The sequence below is a fragment of the Nanorana parkeri genome, unplaced genomic scaffold (genome assembly GCF_000935625.1).
Source record: "Nanorana parkeri isolate BGI_ZX_2015 unplaced genomic scaffold, ASM93562v1 scaffold1597, whole genome shotgun sequence".
NCBI lineage: Eukaryota > Metazoa > Chordata > Amphibia > Anura > Dicroglossidae > Nanorana > Nanorana parkeri.
This window is the reverse complement of record NW_017307865.1, coordinates 58294-79098: the sequence shown is the minus strand read 5'-3', so window position 1 is coordinate 79098 and position 20805 is coordinate 58294. Positions and strand designations below refer to the sequence as shown.

At 42.3% G+C, this 20805-nt stretch overlaps 2 protein-coding genes across 2 annotated transcripts in view; one reads left to right on the top strand and one right to left on the bottom strand.

The window, feature by feature from the left end:
• The window catches only part of APOO (apolipoprotein O), a 61534-nt gene extending 56663 nt beyond the window's left edge, over positions 1-4871 (bottom strand). The window contains exon 1 of the mRNA XM_018570791.1: positions 4761-4871. Within this exon, the coding sequence (XP_018426293.1) occupies positions 4761-4814 (54 nt within the window). The 5' untranslated portion in view covers positions 4815-4871. The remainder of the gene's footprint in view (positions 1-4760) is intronic.
• Positions 4872-7907: 3036 nt separating this feature from the next.
• CUNHXorf58 (chromosome unknown CXorf58 homolog) lies at positions 7908-15011 on the top strand. Its single transcript, XM_018570786.1, has 8 exons — positions 7908-8019; positions 9966-10065; positions 11186-11280; positions 11366-11477; positions 11918-12049; positions 12863-13092; positions 13680-13830; positions 14847-15011. The coding sequence occupies exons 1-8, from the start codon at positions 8012-8014 to the stop codon at positions 15009-15011; spliced, it is 993 nt and encodes a 330-aa protein (XP_018426288.1). The 5' UTR covers positions 7908-8011.
• The last annotated feature ends 5794 nt before the right edge of the window (positions 15012-20805 follow it).

Below are 20805 nucleotides of genomic sequence, written 5' to 3'. Positions count from 1 at the left end.
ACGTATAGTGCGAGCTGACACAGTTGTACCCTGTGCCTGAAGGTCAGCTTGAATTTGTCTGGAAGTTGATGGAGGGTCTTTATCCACAAATCGAACAATCCTTTATTGCAATCTTTGATCAATTGATCTCTTTCGTCCATGTCCAGGGAGATTGGCTACAGTGCCATGGGCTGTAAACTTCTTGACAATGATGCGCACAGTTGACACAGGAACATTAAGATCTCTGGAGATGTACGTGTAACCTTGAGATTGTCCATGCTTTTCCACAAAAACTTGGAATGCAATTATTTCTTGCAATTTGGAGAAGGTGCAAATCATTTTGTCCAGTCCATTTTTGGAGTTTTACGTGGAATGTGTCAGATTTGGCTTTTTTTTTTCCGCCACTTTTTTATGTCATACCAATACAAACAAAAGAAATCAACATGAGAATATCTGCAACAATTTTCTGAGCGAAGTGGTGCATTATCTGACAGAAATGCAGGGGTGCCAATATTGTTGGCCATGACTGTATATCAGGTTTTCATCCCAGTCTGTGTTCACAGTGGGAAAAGTAACACAACAGTTAAGGGCCCATTCACACCAGTCATCCGCAGGTATGCACTGACCAGTACAATGCTGATGTACTAATTTCATTTTTCTTCATGTTAGAACTTTATTGAAATGTCATGGGTGACACTTCATGAATTTCCACACAGGAAATTCATGAAGTGAACAGGATCGGTATCCAGCAGCCAGCGAGCCCCCCATCTCTGTGCTGAGTGTCAGATCATCCGTTCATCCGACACTCCCGGCGTAGAGATGGGGGGCCCGCCGGCCGCCAGATACTGATCGTTAGCTTGTCCGCCGGCTGAGATAGTATGGGGCCCTCCTGCCCTGTGAGGAAGGAGCCGCGGAAAAGGGAGGCACTGAAGACAGCCCTGCAGGCACATCATGGGGCCTCGGACGGCAGTGAGGACCCAGCAAACAGAAAACACATAGGAAACAGGTGAAGACAGAAGACCGGCCAGAAGAGGTAAGGGGGGGTAAATAATTCATTAAAATAATTATTATTTGTAGCCTAATGTTGTGTAAAGTACTGTTGCAGCAATGCACAATGGCACCCTCTATAGAGGACTACAAATCTCAGCAGTACTTTATACAGAAATTATATTGTTATATAAAGTATTGCTGGGATGTGTCGTCTCCTATAGCCTTTGCCGTTCTGCATTGCTATAAATATTAGGGATGCATCGATACCGTGTTTCCCCGAAAGTAAGACCTACCCCGAAAATAAGACCTAGCGCTATCTTCGGGGATTTCTGTAATATAAGACCTACCCCGAAAATAAGACCTAGTTCGGGGTAGGTCTTATATTACAGACATCCCTGAAGATAGCGCTAGGTCTTACCTTCGGGGTAGCTGCACATGTAACTAAATTTTACATGTGAAGACCGGCCGCAGCTCCCTCCCGCCCCCTCGCTTGCCCACCTACCCGCACGCCAACCTACCGTGTTTCCCCGAAAATAAGACACTGTCTTATATTTTTTTCCCCCCCCCCAAAAAACACACTAGGTCTTATTTTCAGGGGATGTCTTATTTTTTCCCCCTTCTCCAGTACTGTATGATACAGTACATTGCATACCGGTATCTCTGCTCTGTGTGACAGCAGTGTGCCTCAGCCTCCACAGCATATTTTATCATCATCAATTAATTAGAGATGTTTTATAAAACAGTTTTATCTCTATTATTTAAATTATAGTTAAAAAAAAAGTATGGGGATGCTCAATGGAGACATAATATGCTGCATACTTTCCCCATTGAGGATCCCCTCACCTACTTTTTTTTTAACCATAATTTAAATAATATGGTAGAGATAAAGCTGTTTTATAAAACATCTCTAATTAATTGAAGATGATAAAATATGATGAGGCACACTGCTGTCACACAGAGCGGAGATACCGGTATGTAATGTACTGAGAATTGGAGTGAAAGAATGGTACTGTGACTGTCACAGTACGGTACCTGGCTGCAGCTGTCTGGAGCTCTGTAATGCCGTCCAGGGAGCCAATCAGATCACCTCAGCTTTGACCTCACTGACCATGCCGCTGTGCCTGCTGGGAAACGTAGTTTTCCAGCGGCAGCTCTAATTTCCTAAAAGCCAAGGACCGACGGGCTGACAGGAGGGGATGGGAGAATGAAGGAGCTGCGGCGGCCAGAAAGTTTATTGAGATCTTGCAGACAGGAGACAAGCTGCACATACCGACGGGCCGACAGGAGGGGGTGAGAGAGGGAAGGAGCTTCGGCGGCCAGAAAGTTTTTTGCGATCTTGCAGACAGGAGACAAGCTGCACATACCGGTATCATTGATTTTTACACTCCTTGCTACACTCCAACAGACCCCTTGCTGGCTGCTTGGATGCATGTACATGTGCGCCCCCTACCGCCGAACTAGGTCTTATTTTCGGTGGTAGGTCTTATATTACAGAAATCCCTGAAGATAGCGATAGGTCTTATTTTCGGGGTAGGTCTTACTTTCGGGGAAACACGGTATCTGTTGCTCCCTGGAGGGCATCAGAGCGGAGAGGCAGCTCCCTCCCGCACCCCTGCCAGACACGCCCCCTGCCCGCACGCATGCCCGCCCACCTGTTTGTGGCTCCCTGGACGGCAGAGCGGACAGCTGCAGCCAGGTAAGACATCCCCCGAAAATAAGACCTAGTGTCTTTTTTCGTGAAAAAAAAACAAAACACGGGGAAACACGTTATATCGGCCGCCAAAAGATATCGGCCGGAAATGGCACTTTTGGCTAAATGCCGAAAGTGCCATTTTTCTTCTGATACAGCGGTGCTTCCCTGCTTTCTTTCCTCCCCGCTGGGCACTGCTCTGTGTCCCAGAGAGGAGGAGAGAAAGTGACAGCCGGCCGAGCGCTGCGGGGGGAGAGCACTGTGTTTGTGTTTTTTTTTTTTTTTGGGGGGGGCAAAAAAAAATCTTGCACCAGGGCCCTTTGTTCCTTAGGTCCGCCACTGATCCTCCCTAAGGGACTGTTAAAGCAGTCCTTCCACTAAAACAGAACTAAATTGTATTTATTATCTCACATCTCTACACTGAAAAATGTCAAAATTATTAGCAGTAAAAATTAAGACGATACATGCAACAGGTGTACAATAAAGCCTCCCTTTCCAGCGGCACATACTAACTTCTTTTCACTCTCCTCTCAATCCAAAAGTGAGTAAAGAAGTTGCTTTACTTAGAGCCTACACAGGGCAGACATTTGTCTTACCACCCCAATTAACAAGGAAGAGGAAGGGGAATGGCTACCCCTGCACTTGCAAGGGTTAAGTGCATATTTATGCCTAGGGAACCCAAGTAAAGAACTTTTACTTACCTCATCCCCGCTTCCCTGGTGGTCAGTGCTCACCTCTTTTCCCTCCAACTGGTGGAACTTCCTTCCGGGTCCTCAGGTGTAATGCAAGTCTATGGAACTTGCATTAAATATGATGACATAAGTGGTTCTTAGACTGCCAGAGTGAAGGGAAGAGGAGTATGCGGCAACCAGTCTAGCAGCACAAATCAGATAAGTAAAATAACTTTTTCTAGTCCCCTTGGCATAAATGAGCACTTAACCCTTGCAGGGTAGGGGTAGCCCCACTGCGGATTAATTGTTTGGATTGGCCCAAGATGGGCCTTAAAGTGAACCTGTGTTTTGCCTTTACTGGGAATAGTAATAGTAACAAAGTACGGTAAGTGTTATCGTAATTTGGCTGCAAAAGTGGAAATACTAAAGTGTATTCATTCACGAGGGGCGTTTTTTTTAAGCACCCAGAAACATGTGGACAGCTCATATAACTCTAAAGAGACTCAGGAGCTATGCACAGCTCTAGGTTTTGACAGCCACACACAGATGGTGTATGATCCTGGATCCATCAGGTTTGCGTCTGAGGCCGTACACCATTTGAGAGCTGATGAGATGCGGGAAGCAGTGTGTGTGGGTGCATAGCCTCTGATTCTCTATAGTTGCATGAGCTGCCCGCATGCTTCTTTCCACAGCTTCATGCATTATGAGGCAACACGCCCCATGTGAATGAGGCCTAAGACTTCTGTTTTAGGAAGATCCATTTGCACAGGAGTGGTTGTCCGCGCATATTCGTCCGTACAAATACGCAGAGAGCCGCTCTAAACATAAAAAAATGCATTTGAATGTGCATTGTTCATACTTTTGTGATGGGCGCGTGGTACGAAACCGCGCGGCCCGTAAAATAGTCCAAGCGCAATTTTTGATGGATTCTGCACATTCACAGCTATGGTAAAATGAGCAAAATCCATGCGGATTAAAGATTTTTAGCGTTTACAGCACTGTAGTTATCCGCACGGGAAGCGCAAATGGTTTATGTGAATGAAGCTTTACACCCAATACAAGCTTCTCACTAAACTTCAGTACCTGAGAAAAAAGGGTTAGCAGGCTGTATTTACTGCTGTAATATGCTCTCCGTTAGAACATATTAAATGTTTTTGCATACAATGAGATGCTTTAATTGGAGAATTATTTAAATAAACTTATATTTCCTTAGCTGCTGTTGGACACCAATGACCAGACCTGCAGCTGTAAGTCCCCTGCCTGGTACACACAGGTCACACTGACCCACGTGAGTATTCCACGCTGATCCCTCTCCTCACCCTGCGCGGATACTCGGTTACACAACCGCCAGGATATAATATATAAAGAACCGGCAGCACGCTAAATGCTGTGCTCAGACTATCATCTATTTCCAAGCTTTCATTCCTCACCTTCAACATGACAGCGGAGGTGAGACCGGGCTGCAGGAGGAAACTAGGCCGCATTTACCTTAGCAACAGCAGCGCCCCTAGCAACGCGTCTTCCCAGGAGCGCCACACTACAATCACGGAGGCTCGCATGTGACAAACTTCCAAAGAGGCGCTTCGAGGGTGAAGACGGAGCTACAGGGTGGGCTGACTTGGTAAGGTGAAAGAGTATAAAACACCGCTAATGAGCTTTGGAGACGGCAGGTTAATAAAAGGCTAGTCAGTAATCTCGATGCAGAAGCCGCGATCTCTGGCTAGTTGGTACTCGTTGCCATGGTAACTACGGACGCGAGATCTTTAAAGTGGGATGAGGCATAGTAATCCTGTAATAATTAGATCAGTTATATACCTTGAATGGATATTAAGAAGATTAATTAAATCAGGATTATTGTCATTATCTTCATTATCTAAAAAGGGATGATTACAAGGGAGACTTCCTGCTCCCCCAGGTACTGATAATCACCTTCTTTCCAGTGATCTTCCACCACACTTCCATTGCAGCTGCCATTAAACTACCCAGTGTTGGCTGGTGTCAGACCCAATAACGACATTGTGGGCAGCAGTGGCGGACCAAATAACCAAAGGGCCCTGGAGCAAGATTTTATTTTGGGCCCCCCTCCCAAGACTGGGGGGGGGGGGGTAGGAGAGCGGTTCACACTGCCCCCCTCTCCCCCAGCTGTCCAGTAGCGTGCTGGACTTACCTGAGACCCTGCAGAGCACACCATAGATCCTGCATAGCCCACCTGAGACTCTCTATGGTGGGCTCTCCAGGGTCCCAGGTGGGCTGGCATGGTTGTCGGGATCGCTTTCCCTGTACCTCCTCCCAACTCTTCTTACCTGCTGCTGCTGGGGCCCGGCCTCCTCCACCCCCTCCCCTCTCACCTTTGTCATGCCGCTCCGGTACAGTTGATACCCATGTAAGAGGCCCCCCAGGCTGCCCAGACCCCTCACATGCGTACCGGCCATACCCCCCTGATGGCGGTGTTCTATCAAAGGTTGTGACTACGTTAGAATGTGTGACCAGTGACGTGGTCACACATTTTAACATAATCTCGCCCAGTTTTTCGGTGGTGGAATAGGTGAAGCATTCCAATGCTTCCTCCGCTGTTCCTAGTGCAGATCGGCATCGCAAATCGCATGTGCAGGAGAACTGATCTGCCCTGGAACAGCTGATCGGTCCTGAAATGTCACTTCTATCCGACTTTGTGAGTGCGGTGGAATGTGAGATCACAGTCGGAGAGAAGTGACATTCCAGGACCGATCAGCTGTTCCAGGGCAGATCAGTTCTCCTGCACATGCGATTTGCGATGCCGATCTGCACTAGGAACAGCGGAGGTCCGATGTGTGCACTGCAGGGGGGCGGGGCGGGGCGTGTGACACACACACACCTCTCCTGTGACTCACCTTCCCTCCCGCTGCCTGTTACTATAGACGCAGCCGGGAGGGGAGGTGAGTCACAGGACCTGCCCCCTCACTGAGAAGCCCGTCGGCAGTGCGAGGCCCCGGTGTTGTTACACCGGGACCCTGCACTGCCCCATATTGCAGGACCGGACCCCACTGAGGCTGTGGGGGTGCCCAGGACCGGACCCCACTAGTTCCGCCACTGGTGGGCAGCTAAAGCCGGTTATACACCTAGAAATGCAACCGCGGTAGGCCCTGTCACCACCACCAGGCTCAACAGACTTTAAACTTTAAAGTGATTTTAAAGTTTAAAGGTTTTAAAGACGTATTAAATGCTGATTAAATCATTTACGATGGATTCTGCTTTTTGATGTTTAACAATTTTAGTTTATTTCAGAATCAGCTGCTCCACTGAGCACCAGCCCTGATATCCTGTTTTAGGGTGGCTCCTTTCCTCTGTGGGGCCCTATCCTTGTGTGTTCTAGTAAGCTGTGTGTGTGTCTCCACAAATACCCAGAACAAGGAAAGCCACTACCCGCAGTGCGATCGCCCCCACCCGGAACTCAGGCACATTAGTGCTTGTGTTCCGGTCCAGTGCGATCCGCAAAAATGCTGCAAGCACTATTTGTGCAGATTGCACTGAACCGGAATGCAGGCAGGCGATCGCACTGTGGGCGGGGGGCATGGCTGCGGTGCCATTGACTTCAATACAACCCCATGCACCCTCCTGCCCCTGAACGCAGGGAGTTGGCCGCCTTGCATTCCAGAGGCACCGGCATCCTGTCCTCCCGCGGTGCTCGTGTGGCCGACGTTGCACACAGGGAGAGTTAGGAGTGTGACATCACCCAGCGCCCTGCCTGCAGGATTTTTTTAAACTATTTTTGTATTTACTATTTACTATTTTTTTTACAATTTATTTATTTTTTATTATTTCTAATTTTTATTTAATTTTAATTTTTAAAATTGTTATTTTTAACTTCCTGGATTCCCAGTGTGCTTTTTTATCTCTTTTCCTGCTGCTTGATGTGATGCAATCTCCATTTCTCAAGACTTCATAGCCCGTAATGCATTGCTTCCAGCAGGCAATGATGATTTACATTGTTCAGACGTTGAGCTGTAGTTCAGACAGCAGGCTTAGTTAGAGTTGTGACACAAGTGTACAAGCTTCTACATCAATATGGTTATTAGGAGTGGGATGGAACTTATGGAAATTCAGTATAGAGATACAGATTTATTATGTAGTTTTTGATCATAAATATCCTTTAAGGTAATCATCCCCTGCAAGGCTGTGGTGGCAATGGTGATGTGACAAGGGGGGCAGGGTAGGATGCCCGGTGACAAGTTTCTTCATTGCCTTGACTTTATTCCATGAGTGAATGATGTGAAGGGGCTCTGTCAGGTCTGTTGATATCTGTCTGAATTGTAGCATCTATACTCCAGCATTAGAGGACGATCTCTGGATCTTGGGCTGTTTTATTTAGTTTACGGATATTGAAGTGAACTTATTCAGTTTCACTGCAAGTGATATGTGTCTCAGGACTTCTATGTGACCTAGAGTAAAAGAGTGGCCATTGCCTCTGAACAATTGAACGTGCTTCCCAAACGTCCTTGTGCATAGTCTGCATCCTGAAAGCATTTATTGTACCAATGGTATTATTATCTGAACTGACGTTGCAGTGTTTTTACATTTTTGTTTCAGAATCATGAATTCATCTGGTTTATCAGGTACATCCATCTCTATCAGTCTTCCTACAAGTGCCTCTAAAGAATTTCTACCAGTAACAAGAAATCATAATAAAACTAAGCAACCAGAGATGGCAAAGTAAGTTTTAGAAGTATGTTTTAGTATACATCACATAAGCACTATATTACATAATACAAACAGTATGGATAAGTCTGGAAGTGCTTACTGAACAGGAACAACTCTGCATACCACTTACCTAAATGATTTTCTTTTCCTTACATTTTACTATTTCTTTTACAACAGCCACCATGTCATATTTGATTAGTGTATTTAGGTATATGATACAAGCAAAAAAAACATAACAATCTGGTTTAATATATTTTATTGTATTATAAATAGGTTAGTTTTTTAATTCTTGGCTGAGGCATACACTGGTGATTAAATCTTTTTTAGCACTGCATTTAAAGGAGAACTATTAGGAGAGTAAAATATAGTCTTTCCAATACATAGAACTGGAGTGGGACACTGCAGCTGTCACGCCAGCTCTATAAATCGAAGGCTGAGCGATCACGAACCACTGAACACTTAGCTAATGTATTCTCCCTGCAGAGAGCGGTGACTGTCAGTCACCACTCCTGTTTCTCCAGTGCTCATTAGAGGGACAGGCAGAGGAAGGGGCGGGGCCATGGATCTAGAGAGGCAGAACCATCTGTCAATCAGGCAGCAGGGTGGATCCCGACAATATTGTCAGGATCTGGTTGCAGTGCGGCTCTGCACTGTCAGCATATGAGCAGGCAATAGCCTTCTAAATGCTGAGTTTGGGTCACAGTAGGACATTAGGACACCCCGCCCCAGCCCCAAAAAGGTTTGGCTTTACTTATCTTTTAACGTCTACTGCCCATCATCAATTAGCAGCACATTTATTTCAGCATGCTGCACATGAAGTTATGCTAACAAAACGTTAAACCTCTAAGTAGCAAAGGGATTTAACCTCCAGTGTAGCCCTAGGCTTACAGTATATCTCTTGGACAGTCCAGTGGTAAGATCTTCCTGCTGTAGTTCCTGGATATCTTGTTGTCCTTAAATAAAACAGTTATGAATCTTATTGCTATGTAGGGAGCAGTACCTTTCTGGTCCAGTCAGCAAAGGAGCAACTCCATGGCACAAGGTAAGTGGTCTGTTAGTGATTCTTTTGCTGGCATGTGTTTGAGATGCTTTCAAGATCATTCACAGTGCATTAACCTGCAGCTGACCTCCTTCTGACCTGTATCGTATCTCCTAAGCTGTATCAACCTGCTTCAAGCTGGGTGATAGCTAGGACACAACAAAGGAAATATGGCATCACTGCAGGTATAATAGGTGATATAGTACATAACGGACCTTATTTAAAGCAGGCTGTCCAAAAACAAAAAACGTATTTATTAATTCCACCCATGCACGCAATCCGCCCGGCACGACTGGGGTGTCATTGGAAAATAATGACACCCACAGCAAGATCGGTACACACCTATACGACTCCTGACTGCGCAGCAATCGTGCAGGATTGCTGCACAGTGGGGTGTCGCATAGGTGTGCACCGGCCTTCAGGAGCTCTCCTTAAACATTGTTTTTTTTTTTTTTTTTTGTATCTTCACCAGAGATTACACAATGCACTAAGCCAGGTGTATCCAAACTTTGGCACTCCAGCTGTTGTAAAACTACAAGTCCCATGAGGCATTGCAAGACTGTGACAGTCACAGGCATGATTTCGAGAGGCATATGCATGGTGGTATTTGTTGTTTCACCACAGCTGAAGGCACAAAGTTTGGCTGCCTCTGCTCTAAACTGATTTGATTGCTCTACAGATTTAAACTCATAATAGGGATTAATACTAAGCGGTCTAGTTATGAATTTTTTCAAACAATATTCACACAACTTTCACCTAGGATTCACACTTTTTCTCACTTGAATTAATTTAGAAACAAAGTGACTCCTGGGTGAAAGTTGGAATTCCATGTGAAAAAATTCTAAATAGACCCCCTAAGAGTTCATCTATCGTAAGATGAAATGCAAGTTGCTCCTCTAAGATCAATGTTTTTGCCTAGGATGGATGTGGGAGTTGCGGCCATCTGTATTCAGAGAGCATGGAAATGTCACCACAACAGAAAACTCTTTAAGCTACTTAAGCATGCCATCCGGGCCGCTGTAAGTATGAATTATGAAACCACAGCCTAACGGGATGAGGAAATAAGAGATGAGCTAATTTCAGTGCCTCTGTTGTGGAATTTGAAGATTAAGTTCACAGCAGCTGCAGCTAGAGAGGTCAATAAGGGCTTGTATTAAAGTTCTTTTACTGTTTGTAAAAAATGTGTCTATAGTTTGGCCAGAGGTGCACTTTAAAGGGCCACTTTACTTTTAGTTAAGATGTAATTTACAAAATTCCGCCACCCCTGATTGCAGGCAGTCTTGTCGAATTCTTTCCTTCCTCCCTGATCCAGCGATCTCTTCTCCGACATGGTCTCAGCCAGTTCCTCTTCATATTTGCGCATGTGTGCCATGTCCCTATTCATTCCTTATCAGTAAGCAGACGTGTAGGGACTGCTGGAGGCCGCCATGAGTACAGCACACCCATAGGAATAAATGAAGTCGGGAAGGGGGGATTTAAAAAAGGACCTTTAAGTAATCTTTTATTGAGTTGGTAGATGAATATTGTTAGATAATTAAACTGTACCTTTCTTTAGAAAATTTTGTTTGGCTATGTGCATATGTATCTCTATATGTATGTCTATCTCCCACCTTGACTGCCTTTAGGCGATCCCTTAAGACTCATCTCTTCATGGAAGCCTATCCCACCTCAACCTAACCACTGAACCATCATGTTCTCAAACAATTCATCCCCACACAGCTACCTCCTCATGTTATCACTTCCCCCTCCCTTTTAGATTGTAAGCCCTCAGGGGCAGGGCCCTCCTTACCCTCTTGTCTTGAATTGTATTGTGATTGTAATGTCTTCCTTATATTGTAAAGAGCTGCACAAACTGTTGGCGGTATATAAATCCTATAGAATAATACTATGTATAGATCATATTTGTTTCCCTATTTTTCCCCCTCTTTAAATGGGTAAACATCTCCTAAATCACTAAATAACTAATTTTTTTTTATTTGTGAACATGTGTATTCTTTGGAGATAGCTGTATGTTATAACACTCCCTAGCACTACAACTATGACATGAAAACATGAGCAGTTGGTGGGCTTGATGCTTAGTTTTGGGAAACACTACTCTATATTATAGAACACTGCGATTTTTCTTCAAACCATTTGTAGGAAACATGTGCTGCATATGGAATTCTGAAGAAAGTCAGCCCAGTGGAGGCAGAACTGCTGAAAGATCCAGGAATGCAGTGTAAAGTAAGATTCAGGTAAAGGTTGGTCTGCGGCGTTTAGCAATACACCCGAGAGATTTGCTTATCAGAATGTATTCTTAATTCACATTTTCTTTTACAGATTTGCAGGTTATGAGTTCCCACCAGTCATAGTCTTTAAGATTTTTCATCGCTCAGGCAACCATAGAAGCCGATACATCAGTGGAAAGAGAGTGATTAGTCCTTCAAGTGAGGTGATCACTTTATAATGGATTCTTTTAATACATAACTAGAACATGTATTCTAGTTATTTTATTACTTTAATATTATGATAAACTGTGAAGTGTAATAAACTAGACTCTATTTATATATTTATTATTACTACTTTTACGATATTGTTATGATGAACACACTTCTTGTAAAGTGTAATAAGGTAGGCATGTGTGTGTGTGTGTGTGTGTGTGTGTGATTTCAATATTGTTATGATAAATGCATGTATTGTGGTGTTTATATATATATATATATATATATATATATATATATACATATACAGGAAGAGAAAATAAATATTCTCTCTGGGGACACAAACAGGGAGTAACGTTTGAATAGTGCTGCTCATGATGTACAATATCAACAAATAGATGGAAAGGCTACATCTATGTTCCAATCAATTGCTCTTATTACTGTTTTGCAGGCTGCAATGGACGCTTGTAAGCTGATGGGGCATCGAACATACTACGATCAAGTGATTTATGATCAGCTTGAACATCAGACATACAAAATCACAGATACTGTAGATGTGGCCACAGTTAAAGATTACATGCAAGTAAGCATAAAATAAATCAAAGTGTCTATAAATATTTTCGGTAAAGATAATCTGAAACGTGTTGACATTTGAAGTGTGAATCCCTCTTTGCAGCCCATAAAATAAAAAAAATCATGAAACATCACATCTGCTGATTAAATTTAGATGTATACTTGTATGCTTTATTTCAACGATTGGCCATCTTTTTATTTCTATACAGTTTCTAAAACAGGAAGGTGTTCTACAGTATAGTACATTGCTCTGCCGAGCACTTACATTTACAGAACATTGGTTGGTCATGTTTGCCATACTCATAATATGGCAGAGGTCCACATGGCAATTGTGACAGCCAGTGAATGTCACTAGTACAGTGAGCTACATTTAAAATTCAGCTCTAGCCATGCAGAGTTCTCCATGGAGCTATAAACTTTGTTTTATATTTTGAGTACTGGGAGGCTAAATGTATTTTAAACCGGACCTTCGTACTCCAGATCCACAATATAAAAATTAATGCACATTTTTTTATTTTATGAAGAAGTGTAAATGTATAATTTCTTTCTGAAAAAGTGGACTTTGCCTTTGAAAGAGTAAAGCTAAATCTTACACTTCTCTTTTGGGTCACAAGAGTACATTTGGCCATATTCCATTGAACAGTCTGCCCCTACACTGACCTCAAGCTCTGTGCAATACTCCCCAGGAGGCAGTTGGTTAACAGAAATGTAATCACTGGAAATTAATATTTCTGGTGATTACAACAACAAAAATCACAACTAGTTGCAGATTCACCCAATGGAATGATTTAATATTATTGACATATTTAATTCATGTCTTTAGTACATAAGCCACCTTGATGAGACACCAGCACACCTTGGAGGCCGGGATAATTACTGGAGAAGACTGTCACTGAAAAACATGCCTAGGACAACAATTATGTATGACATAGTAAATTATGCCGAGTCCGGGACCCTTTCAGACAGACTTAAAGATGAAATCAAGTTGCTTCTTCAGATCCCTGGAAATGAGGTCATACAGCAGACACAGCTCAGTGCTGTCGCACAATACAGGTTGTCACAACCTTTCTATGTAATATTTCTGAGACATATTAAATCATTTAAAGTCAGTGTCTATCATGGCAGCTTTAGAGAATGCAAATATTGTGTAATGCCAATTCATAGTCTCTCTTGTTCATGTTATACTTGTAAAAAGTGGATTTGTTAAACAAAACTGTGAACATGACTAGTGTTAGAATACAGAGATCCTGTCCCCACACCTTCTTTAAATGTTCCTCAATTTAATTTACACTGAGGTCTGCCTTTCCCTGGAAGTGTTGAATCATGTGGTTGCTCCATCTTCCACTCTCTGCTCCTATCTGACCTCACAAATGCTAGTTTTGGCTCAATGGGCACAGATTCCCACAGACACACTCCGAAATATTGTAGATAGGTGTACTAAAAAAACAAAAAAAAAAAAAAAAAACTGTTAGAACTACAAAAGGGGAAGGAGGGGCAACTCCATATTAATGCTCATGGTTTTTAATGGCATGTCCAACAAGCTCATATAGGTGGGATGGTCACACGTTCACATACTTTTGATCATTAAGTATATATTTATTCTATTATTTACTAACCAAATAAACGGCTTTATTCTGCAGATCACCAGCACCACCTCCTTCATCAGCAATCTCTACTTGCCTATCATCTCACTACTCTGTGGCCCCCAGAAATACATCTCGGAGATCACATAGGGCTCGTCTAAAAGTGCAAAAAATGAAAAGGCTTTACGGCCTAGAAAAAGAGGGACAGGTAAAAAAAAAAAAGGTTTCATTTCATACAAGTTGCTTCAAATATGAATAAAATGAAGTAATTTGATATCCCAAGTAAAAGCTTTCAGAGATTCTTAAAGGAGAAAATTTAACTTTCTACTTTTGGGTTGATTGAGCAAGGTCCCAACAATGGGAAGCTTAAAAGAGAACTATGGGGTATCTCTTTAATCCCATAGTTCTCTTTAGGGTCACAGGAGGACATATACTAACCTCCTCCCACGACCCCCAAGGCTCAGTATATAGCGGGCTATTGCCCGCTATATATATATACGGAGAGCACCGCAGCCGGGAAGCATCCCGACAATACTGTCGAGATCCACCCAGCTGGCTTATTGACAGCGTGCTCTGCCTCTCTAGAGACAGAGCCAGCTGTGCCGCCACCTCCCGCTCCCTCCAGTCAGCGCTGGATGAGGGGAATCCCTGTGGGGAGTGGTGACTGACAGTCACCACTCTCTGCAGGGAGATGATCGGGAAAGTGAGCGAGGAACGGTATGTCTCCTACGTCTAAGGTCCTCAAGTGGTTAATGATCTTTTACCTTCAGAATTTGTACTTTAACCATATCTCAGAAATCCGTTGTGTACTGCTTAGGCTATTAATAAAGAGGGGGGGGGAAAAATGAAAAGGATTGCCAAAAGAACAGTCGCTGTGCTTGATCTGAATGGTGGGTTTGCATAGGTAGGTATAGTTTCACCCACATTCTGTACTTAGTACCTTTCCACTTCAAAATAAAGTTAAAGTTGAAAGGACTAAATACATACATTTAATGAAAAAGCAATAGATGACGTTGCAGTCCCCACTGTTTGTCTAAAACACTAAGAACATCAATTAAATTGTAGTAGTTGCATCTTGGTATCGGGAACGAACTTTCGGTGCAACCACCAAAGTAGAGGGTGTAGTATGTTATGAACCACAGTAAATTCCGTCCAATGCAGAAATAATTCTGTTATCTGCACTATATTATTACACTGAAAATAACAATAGCTTTAATTGTTTAGGATCTGACAGACACCGATCAGAGACAGTTTCCAGACGGGAAAAATACCTTTAACCAAGTGGTGTTTTCTGATGATGACTGGGAAGAAGAAGCAGAAAAACTGTATGCATGGAGTCAAGGCTTGTCCCTGGAAGAATCAGAAATGGCATCTCCTCTACCCCTTTAACAACCATAAAATGACTTTGACTACCTACAATAACATTAATACACAGCTACAGCTGAGCCATATTAAATTTCATTTCTCTCCTGGTCAGGATCATTATAAACAGAGTTCTAGATCTAACCGAGCTTTGAAATTGCTGGGGATATTTTAAGGATGAAGTTCTCAAGTATTGTAGAAGCCCGGTGATGATCAGCTGTCCAGCGTCCAAAAACTGAAATATCTACTTTGAATAACCCTTTTTTCCATGTAGTTTCTAACTGCCATATCGTTGAAATATTCTCTCAATAAAACAGTTTAATAATTGTGTATCACAGTCCAGTATTGTTTTTTTGTTCGATTAAACCATGCATTTGGGTGAACACAGCCCAACAGTCTTTCCCATAAGTCCTTACCTTTGTGAACTGTTTATCCACAGAAGACGATATAGGCGGTTTGAAAAGAAATCTCCCACCTGCTTTTAATGAAGAACTCCGGGCAAAATCTTTATTACCTCTTGCAGTGGGACTACCCTCACATAGTGAGGTATAACTGCTCATCTTGGTTTAGGGAGGAAAATAAAGTTATACCCACCCAATCCAAGCCAGACGGCTGTGACAATGCTCCCTACAGCCTGTCTCTTCCTCTGCTGCAGCAATGGCATGTCCCTCGGTGTCCTCTCATCCTATACCCAGTGTATTGAAAGTGATGATTCCGGGACTTTAGACAGCTACAGCGGAGGGGGAGCGAGGCTGGAAGGATCAGTCTAAGAGCAAGTCGGCTCAGAGGATCGGGTGAGAGTATTTTCCTCTCTAGACCAAAACAAGCAATTAACCTTTGCAGTGTGAGGGTAGCCCCACTGCAAGGGTTAATAAAAAAAAAATTGCCTGGAGTTGCAAAGGCTCCCCAGTAAATAACAGTATTTCCCTCATCAAGGCACCATGAAGTGGCAATGAAGGTTGAATCTGGAAATCTGTAATTACTGCTCTAGGTTATTTTACAATTAAAAAGGAAGCCATGTGACTATTGTGTGCTTGAAGATTAAAAATTTTATTTACAACTTTTTATACACAACTGTACATCATTTATATTACAACAATATTAAGATATACACTTTTATGTTAGAAGCTTAAAACAGTTATAAAAAGATGTACTTGTCATTATAATCAAGTTCTATTCATTAACCCTGGGGGAGAGATACTCAACTGGAAAACTCATTGAAAATATCTCACAACATGGCTTAGCGGCTTAGTTGGAGGTTTAAAACTGCTTTTAAAAAAATGCAAGTAGTTGTTAGTAATCAATATGCTGCAAAATATTGATACACATTATCCAAAACCTTGGCTTGAAATGCAGTTTCCCTTTCATCTGTAGCTGCCATTTTTACGTCTTGTAATAAGCATTTAGCAATATAGAGCTCAGTGTACTCTCCCTCCTACAGGATGTGTATGCATTAAATTATCTCTACCATATTAATCCACAAGACAAACAGATATGGAGTAAACCTCCAACTCATACATTATCATGAAGTTTGAGTTCAGAGTATTATTGTTATGGAAAGGCAATGCTGGATATTAGATATTCAGATGAAAATGAACACTATACAGTATGTACTTACATACATTTTCATTTAATTAGAGGATATGGATGGTAATATAGGATATTAGTATCTAGTAGATAGTATACTTTAAATATTTGCATGCTATGACTGTGTTCTTTGTTCTAGAATTGATCAACATCATGTTCCTAAACCAGGAAAAAACATGATGTGATTATATTAAAGTTTAAATTGATTTTCTTATTTATTTTTACTGGAATGTCTACATAAAGAAATTAAGTTAGTGTATATTACCCATGTCAACCTATGTCACACAATTAAGGTGGCTGCTATACAGATGTACATGATTGGTAGGGATATTAGAGAACATTTCTTATGGTGAATACTTACCTGAGAATGAGCTTCCATCGTCTAATGGATCATTACTATGTCAGCGTTACATCAGCATATGAGTTTTAGGCAACAACAGACTTTGCGGCATCAAAGGGTTAAACAAGCGTTGGGGAGTTAAAATAAAACTCTAATGAGAGAAAAATGGAGGATGCCATTGCAGAGAAAATGCTAGTGCCTGGTCATCCCGATCCTCTTGTTTCAATGCTTCACCAGGAAATAAAAGGTATGCACAGACTTTTTCTGACTTGTAATTTGCAAAAAAATGTTGAGGGTACCATAAGCTAGAACAACAGCTAGTCAACTATCATTTTTACAGGGACATCAGAAATAGCAGCTCTCATTTGCTCCATTTATTTATCGCAGGTTTTTAGGGCCGGCAATTTACGCAGCACTTCACACATTGTACATTCACACCAGTCCCCCCCCCTCGAGGAGCTTAGAATCTAAGGTATCTGCTTCACATGCACATATTAGGATTAATAAACCTACCAGCATGTCTTTGGAATGCTGGAGGAAACCAGAGTACCTGAAAGCACATGGAGAACATGCAAACCGGGTTTTCTGTAAAGTATAACTGCACTTTCACTAAATAATCAAACCAGCTCCCATGAGAGTGGCTGCTAATTCAGCTCAGTGCAGAGCACATCTTTCCCCTCTAAACAGTTTCCTTTAGTGGTAGCCAAGAGAAGCTTGTTTGCAGTAAATACACATGCAAACACATGGCCAGGGCATGGTTTGGAAAACAGGATTTTGTCAAAGGCTGTAGATACAACAACAAATGCATACATCTTAGTACTGTGCAGTTATACTAGTTATAGCTCTTAGGACTGTAATGGTGAGCTTAAGGTAAAGTAGGACTGGATTAGCAAACTGTTTAGGGTTATTTTTAATGTGTTGGGTTAGGGCAGGAGTGGACAAAATTATGTTGGCACTCAAGAGCCAATCTATCCAATCCAGGAGCAAGCAGGATTATTTTGAGGATCCAGTTCCATTGATACCAACTAGATTAAGCCTGAAAATGTAGGCACCTCTGTAATTTTTAAGGAGCATTGGCTACCTTGCTCCCGGGATATATCTAGCCCTTGTTTAGGGGGTTCACTTTAAAATAAAAAAAAAAAAAAATTCCCTCTCCCCAATGTCAGCACTTACCTTAAATGATGTCTCTTAATCCGATCTTCCTCTTTCCTGATGTTTTCATCTGTCCCTCCAGCGGTGCGGCGGCTCTCCGATCCAGCGCTGACTCCTCTACTTGCAGGCACTTCCGATCCAGTGGTGTCTGCATGCGGGTGCACGCGTCCATAGACTTACCTTGAGTCTCTGCTTGTCTCCCGGCCGAAAATCCGAACTGCGCATGCGCCCGCCCCAAGATGCTTTGCGGCCGCCCGAGCAGTTTCGGATTCTCGAGCGGGATCGCGCAACGAAAACAGGGTAAGTGTAAACCGCTGTTAAAGCGGGTTTAAAAAAAAACAAAAAAACGGTTTTGCCTATATCTACTGCTCGCTAGCAGTAGATATAGGCAAAAAAACGGAGGGTTTAAAACTTGGACTCTATAGTGATATTAAAAGTAAAACGTTTTTAAAAGCCATTTAAAAATGCTAATGAAATCACTTATAATGGATGCTGCACCTTAGAGTTTAAAAGCATTAGTTTCCTGCAGAATCAGCTTGTCCCCTGATCACTGACCCTGGTATTGTTTTAGGGTGGCTCCTTTCCCTTGCAGGGTCCTGTGGAGCCACCCTTGTGTGTGCGCTAGTAAGCTGTGTGTGTGTCTCCACAAACACATAGGCACAGCAAGGTAAGACACTCTCCTGCCTCTGCTCCTCCCTTCTCTAAGCTAGTTGATGGACAATTGCTGGAGATTGCTCTGGTTCTTGTGTTGGACAGGAAGATCAGGGAAGCCGAGTTGAGAAAGTTGGAGCAGCGGTTTAAAATTTTGCCCAAAAATGTAGTCATGTTTTTAAATAAATATTTTGCTGGGAAATATATATTTGCTTGAGCTGTATTCATTCTTTAACCACAAAAAAGACCAATTGTAGGGCACACAGTGCTAGAACTGCTTCAATGGTTATGTGATCTTATAGTAAGACGATATGCTCAATAAGCATGTACATTTATATTATGGTAGAAGTCTGCAAGAAGTAAATAGCATGGTCATTGGTGACAGTGATAGAGTCAAATGGGTTATCAGGTCATATTGTAGCCCATCTGCACCTACTCTCCGTACTTGGACTAAGTAAACAAGAGACAACAAATGTGGTCACTCTGCATGACTGAATGAGATCTAGATTGGCCAGATTTCAGTAGAAATGCAGTGAACAGCAGAAAGATTGTTTAACTTCTGAGGTAAAGGGCAACAGTCATAGTAATCGGAAATTGATCAGCTCTGATAATGGATTTAAAATGATAGGGATGGCTTCCTTCACTGGGATACTTCAATGTTATTCCATGGGTGATCCTGAGATGTTGGAATATCATGCACTTGACCGCCAAATTTACCTTTTAAACTGCCAATGTAAATCACAGAACCTGTATGGGCCATATTTTGTTATGTGGGCAATATATGCCCAACAATAAAGAAACACATCTAGACTCCAATGAAGTTTCTGCAATTTCCTGATGAATGAGAAATTACAATATAAAACTATGCAAATAAACATATGGAGGAGTTAATATGATGTTAGTTATTACAAACTAAGGCATCATGCTATCAAGTGCAATTATACAAAAACAGATCTACAAACCTGTGAAGGCACACTAATATTTTGAGTCAATGTAAGGTTGGTTACTTCCGTTGTAATAGAAGGAAAGCGAATGTTACATCTACAGATGAGCAATGGGTTTACTCATCTCTAAATTCATTACAGATCTGTCACTGAACATCAGTATGTTACCGAATAAAAGCAAAATATGGAACAAGCTTCAAATGGTCTACCATCAACTGATAAATCTAGTCAGTTAACTCATTCATATGTTTATATGGGGACTCTGGTGATAAGATCTTAGTACTTGAGCTTTTGGATAATGGGAAATGGAGCAGAAGTAAATGCCCATTCACACCAGCATGGTATCATGCATGTTATGCCATGCATCAGTGTGTATTGCATTAAGGCAGCCCATTCAAAAGGAATAAGCTGCTCGTGCCCCATTTCTGGCAGTGCACTGCAACAAGCATCCATCAGCAAGGCCCCATTGAGGATCCATTCAGGATTAATGGCACTGGAGAGCACAAACGTAATGTAGGTTGCCATATTACTGCCAAGTGATACTGTGAATGGGCCCTAAAGTTCCCTTGCTTGACTTTGCAAGTGGTATGGTAGGGCCCAGAGCCAGAAAGTCTGAGAGGTAGATCTGACAGTAACATAGGGACATGTTTATAGAAATTAACCAAATCAGGCACATTCATCTGCCTGGTCCAACGTACGTCTAGCAGAAACATTCATAAAGCTGGCTGCTGAATGTTACAGAGCCAGCAAATGAAGCCATCATGCATTTTGTTTTTTTTACAGAACCTGCAAAGCATGTGGACTACAAAAGAGTAGTGGGTCTCTCTGGACATACACTGCAGCGATGTACTGATTTTGTTTTTTTGTTTTTTGGTCCTCTGAACCACTCTGGCTGTTAGAAAGCCACAATGTGTAGTGTTATACTATAGATAGATTTTCCATAAACAGCTGTGAAGTCCAGCTGCAAGAGAGGGACATTCGACATTTGCAGGACAGGATATATACCCAAGGTTTTGCAAAGAAACGTCATTATCAGAAACGCTGCATTTTTTTTTTTTTAATGCAAACTACATGGAGATTTCAGTTATTGCAGCTTTAGTTCAACTATTACACTAACCTAAGAATGAAATGAAAGATCAGTTCTTGG

Bases quoted from the DNA above. Each gene is read 5' to 3' on its own strand.
- CUNHXorf58 (XM_018570786.1), top strand. The intron at 12,050-12,862 runs GTAAGCATAAAA...TCATGTCTTTAG, and splicing joins CAGTTAAAGATTACATGCAA to TACATAAGCCACCTTGATGA. The intron at 13,831-14,846 runs GTAAAAAAAAAA...TTAATTGTTTAG, and splicing joins GCCTAGAAAAAGAGGGACAG to GATCTGACAGACACCGATCA.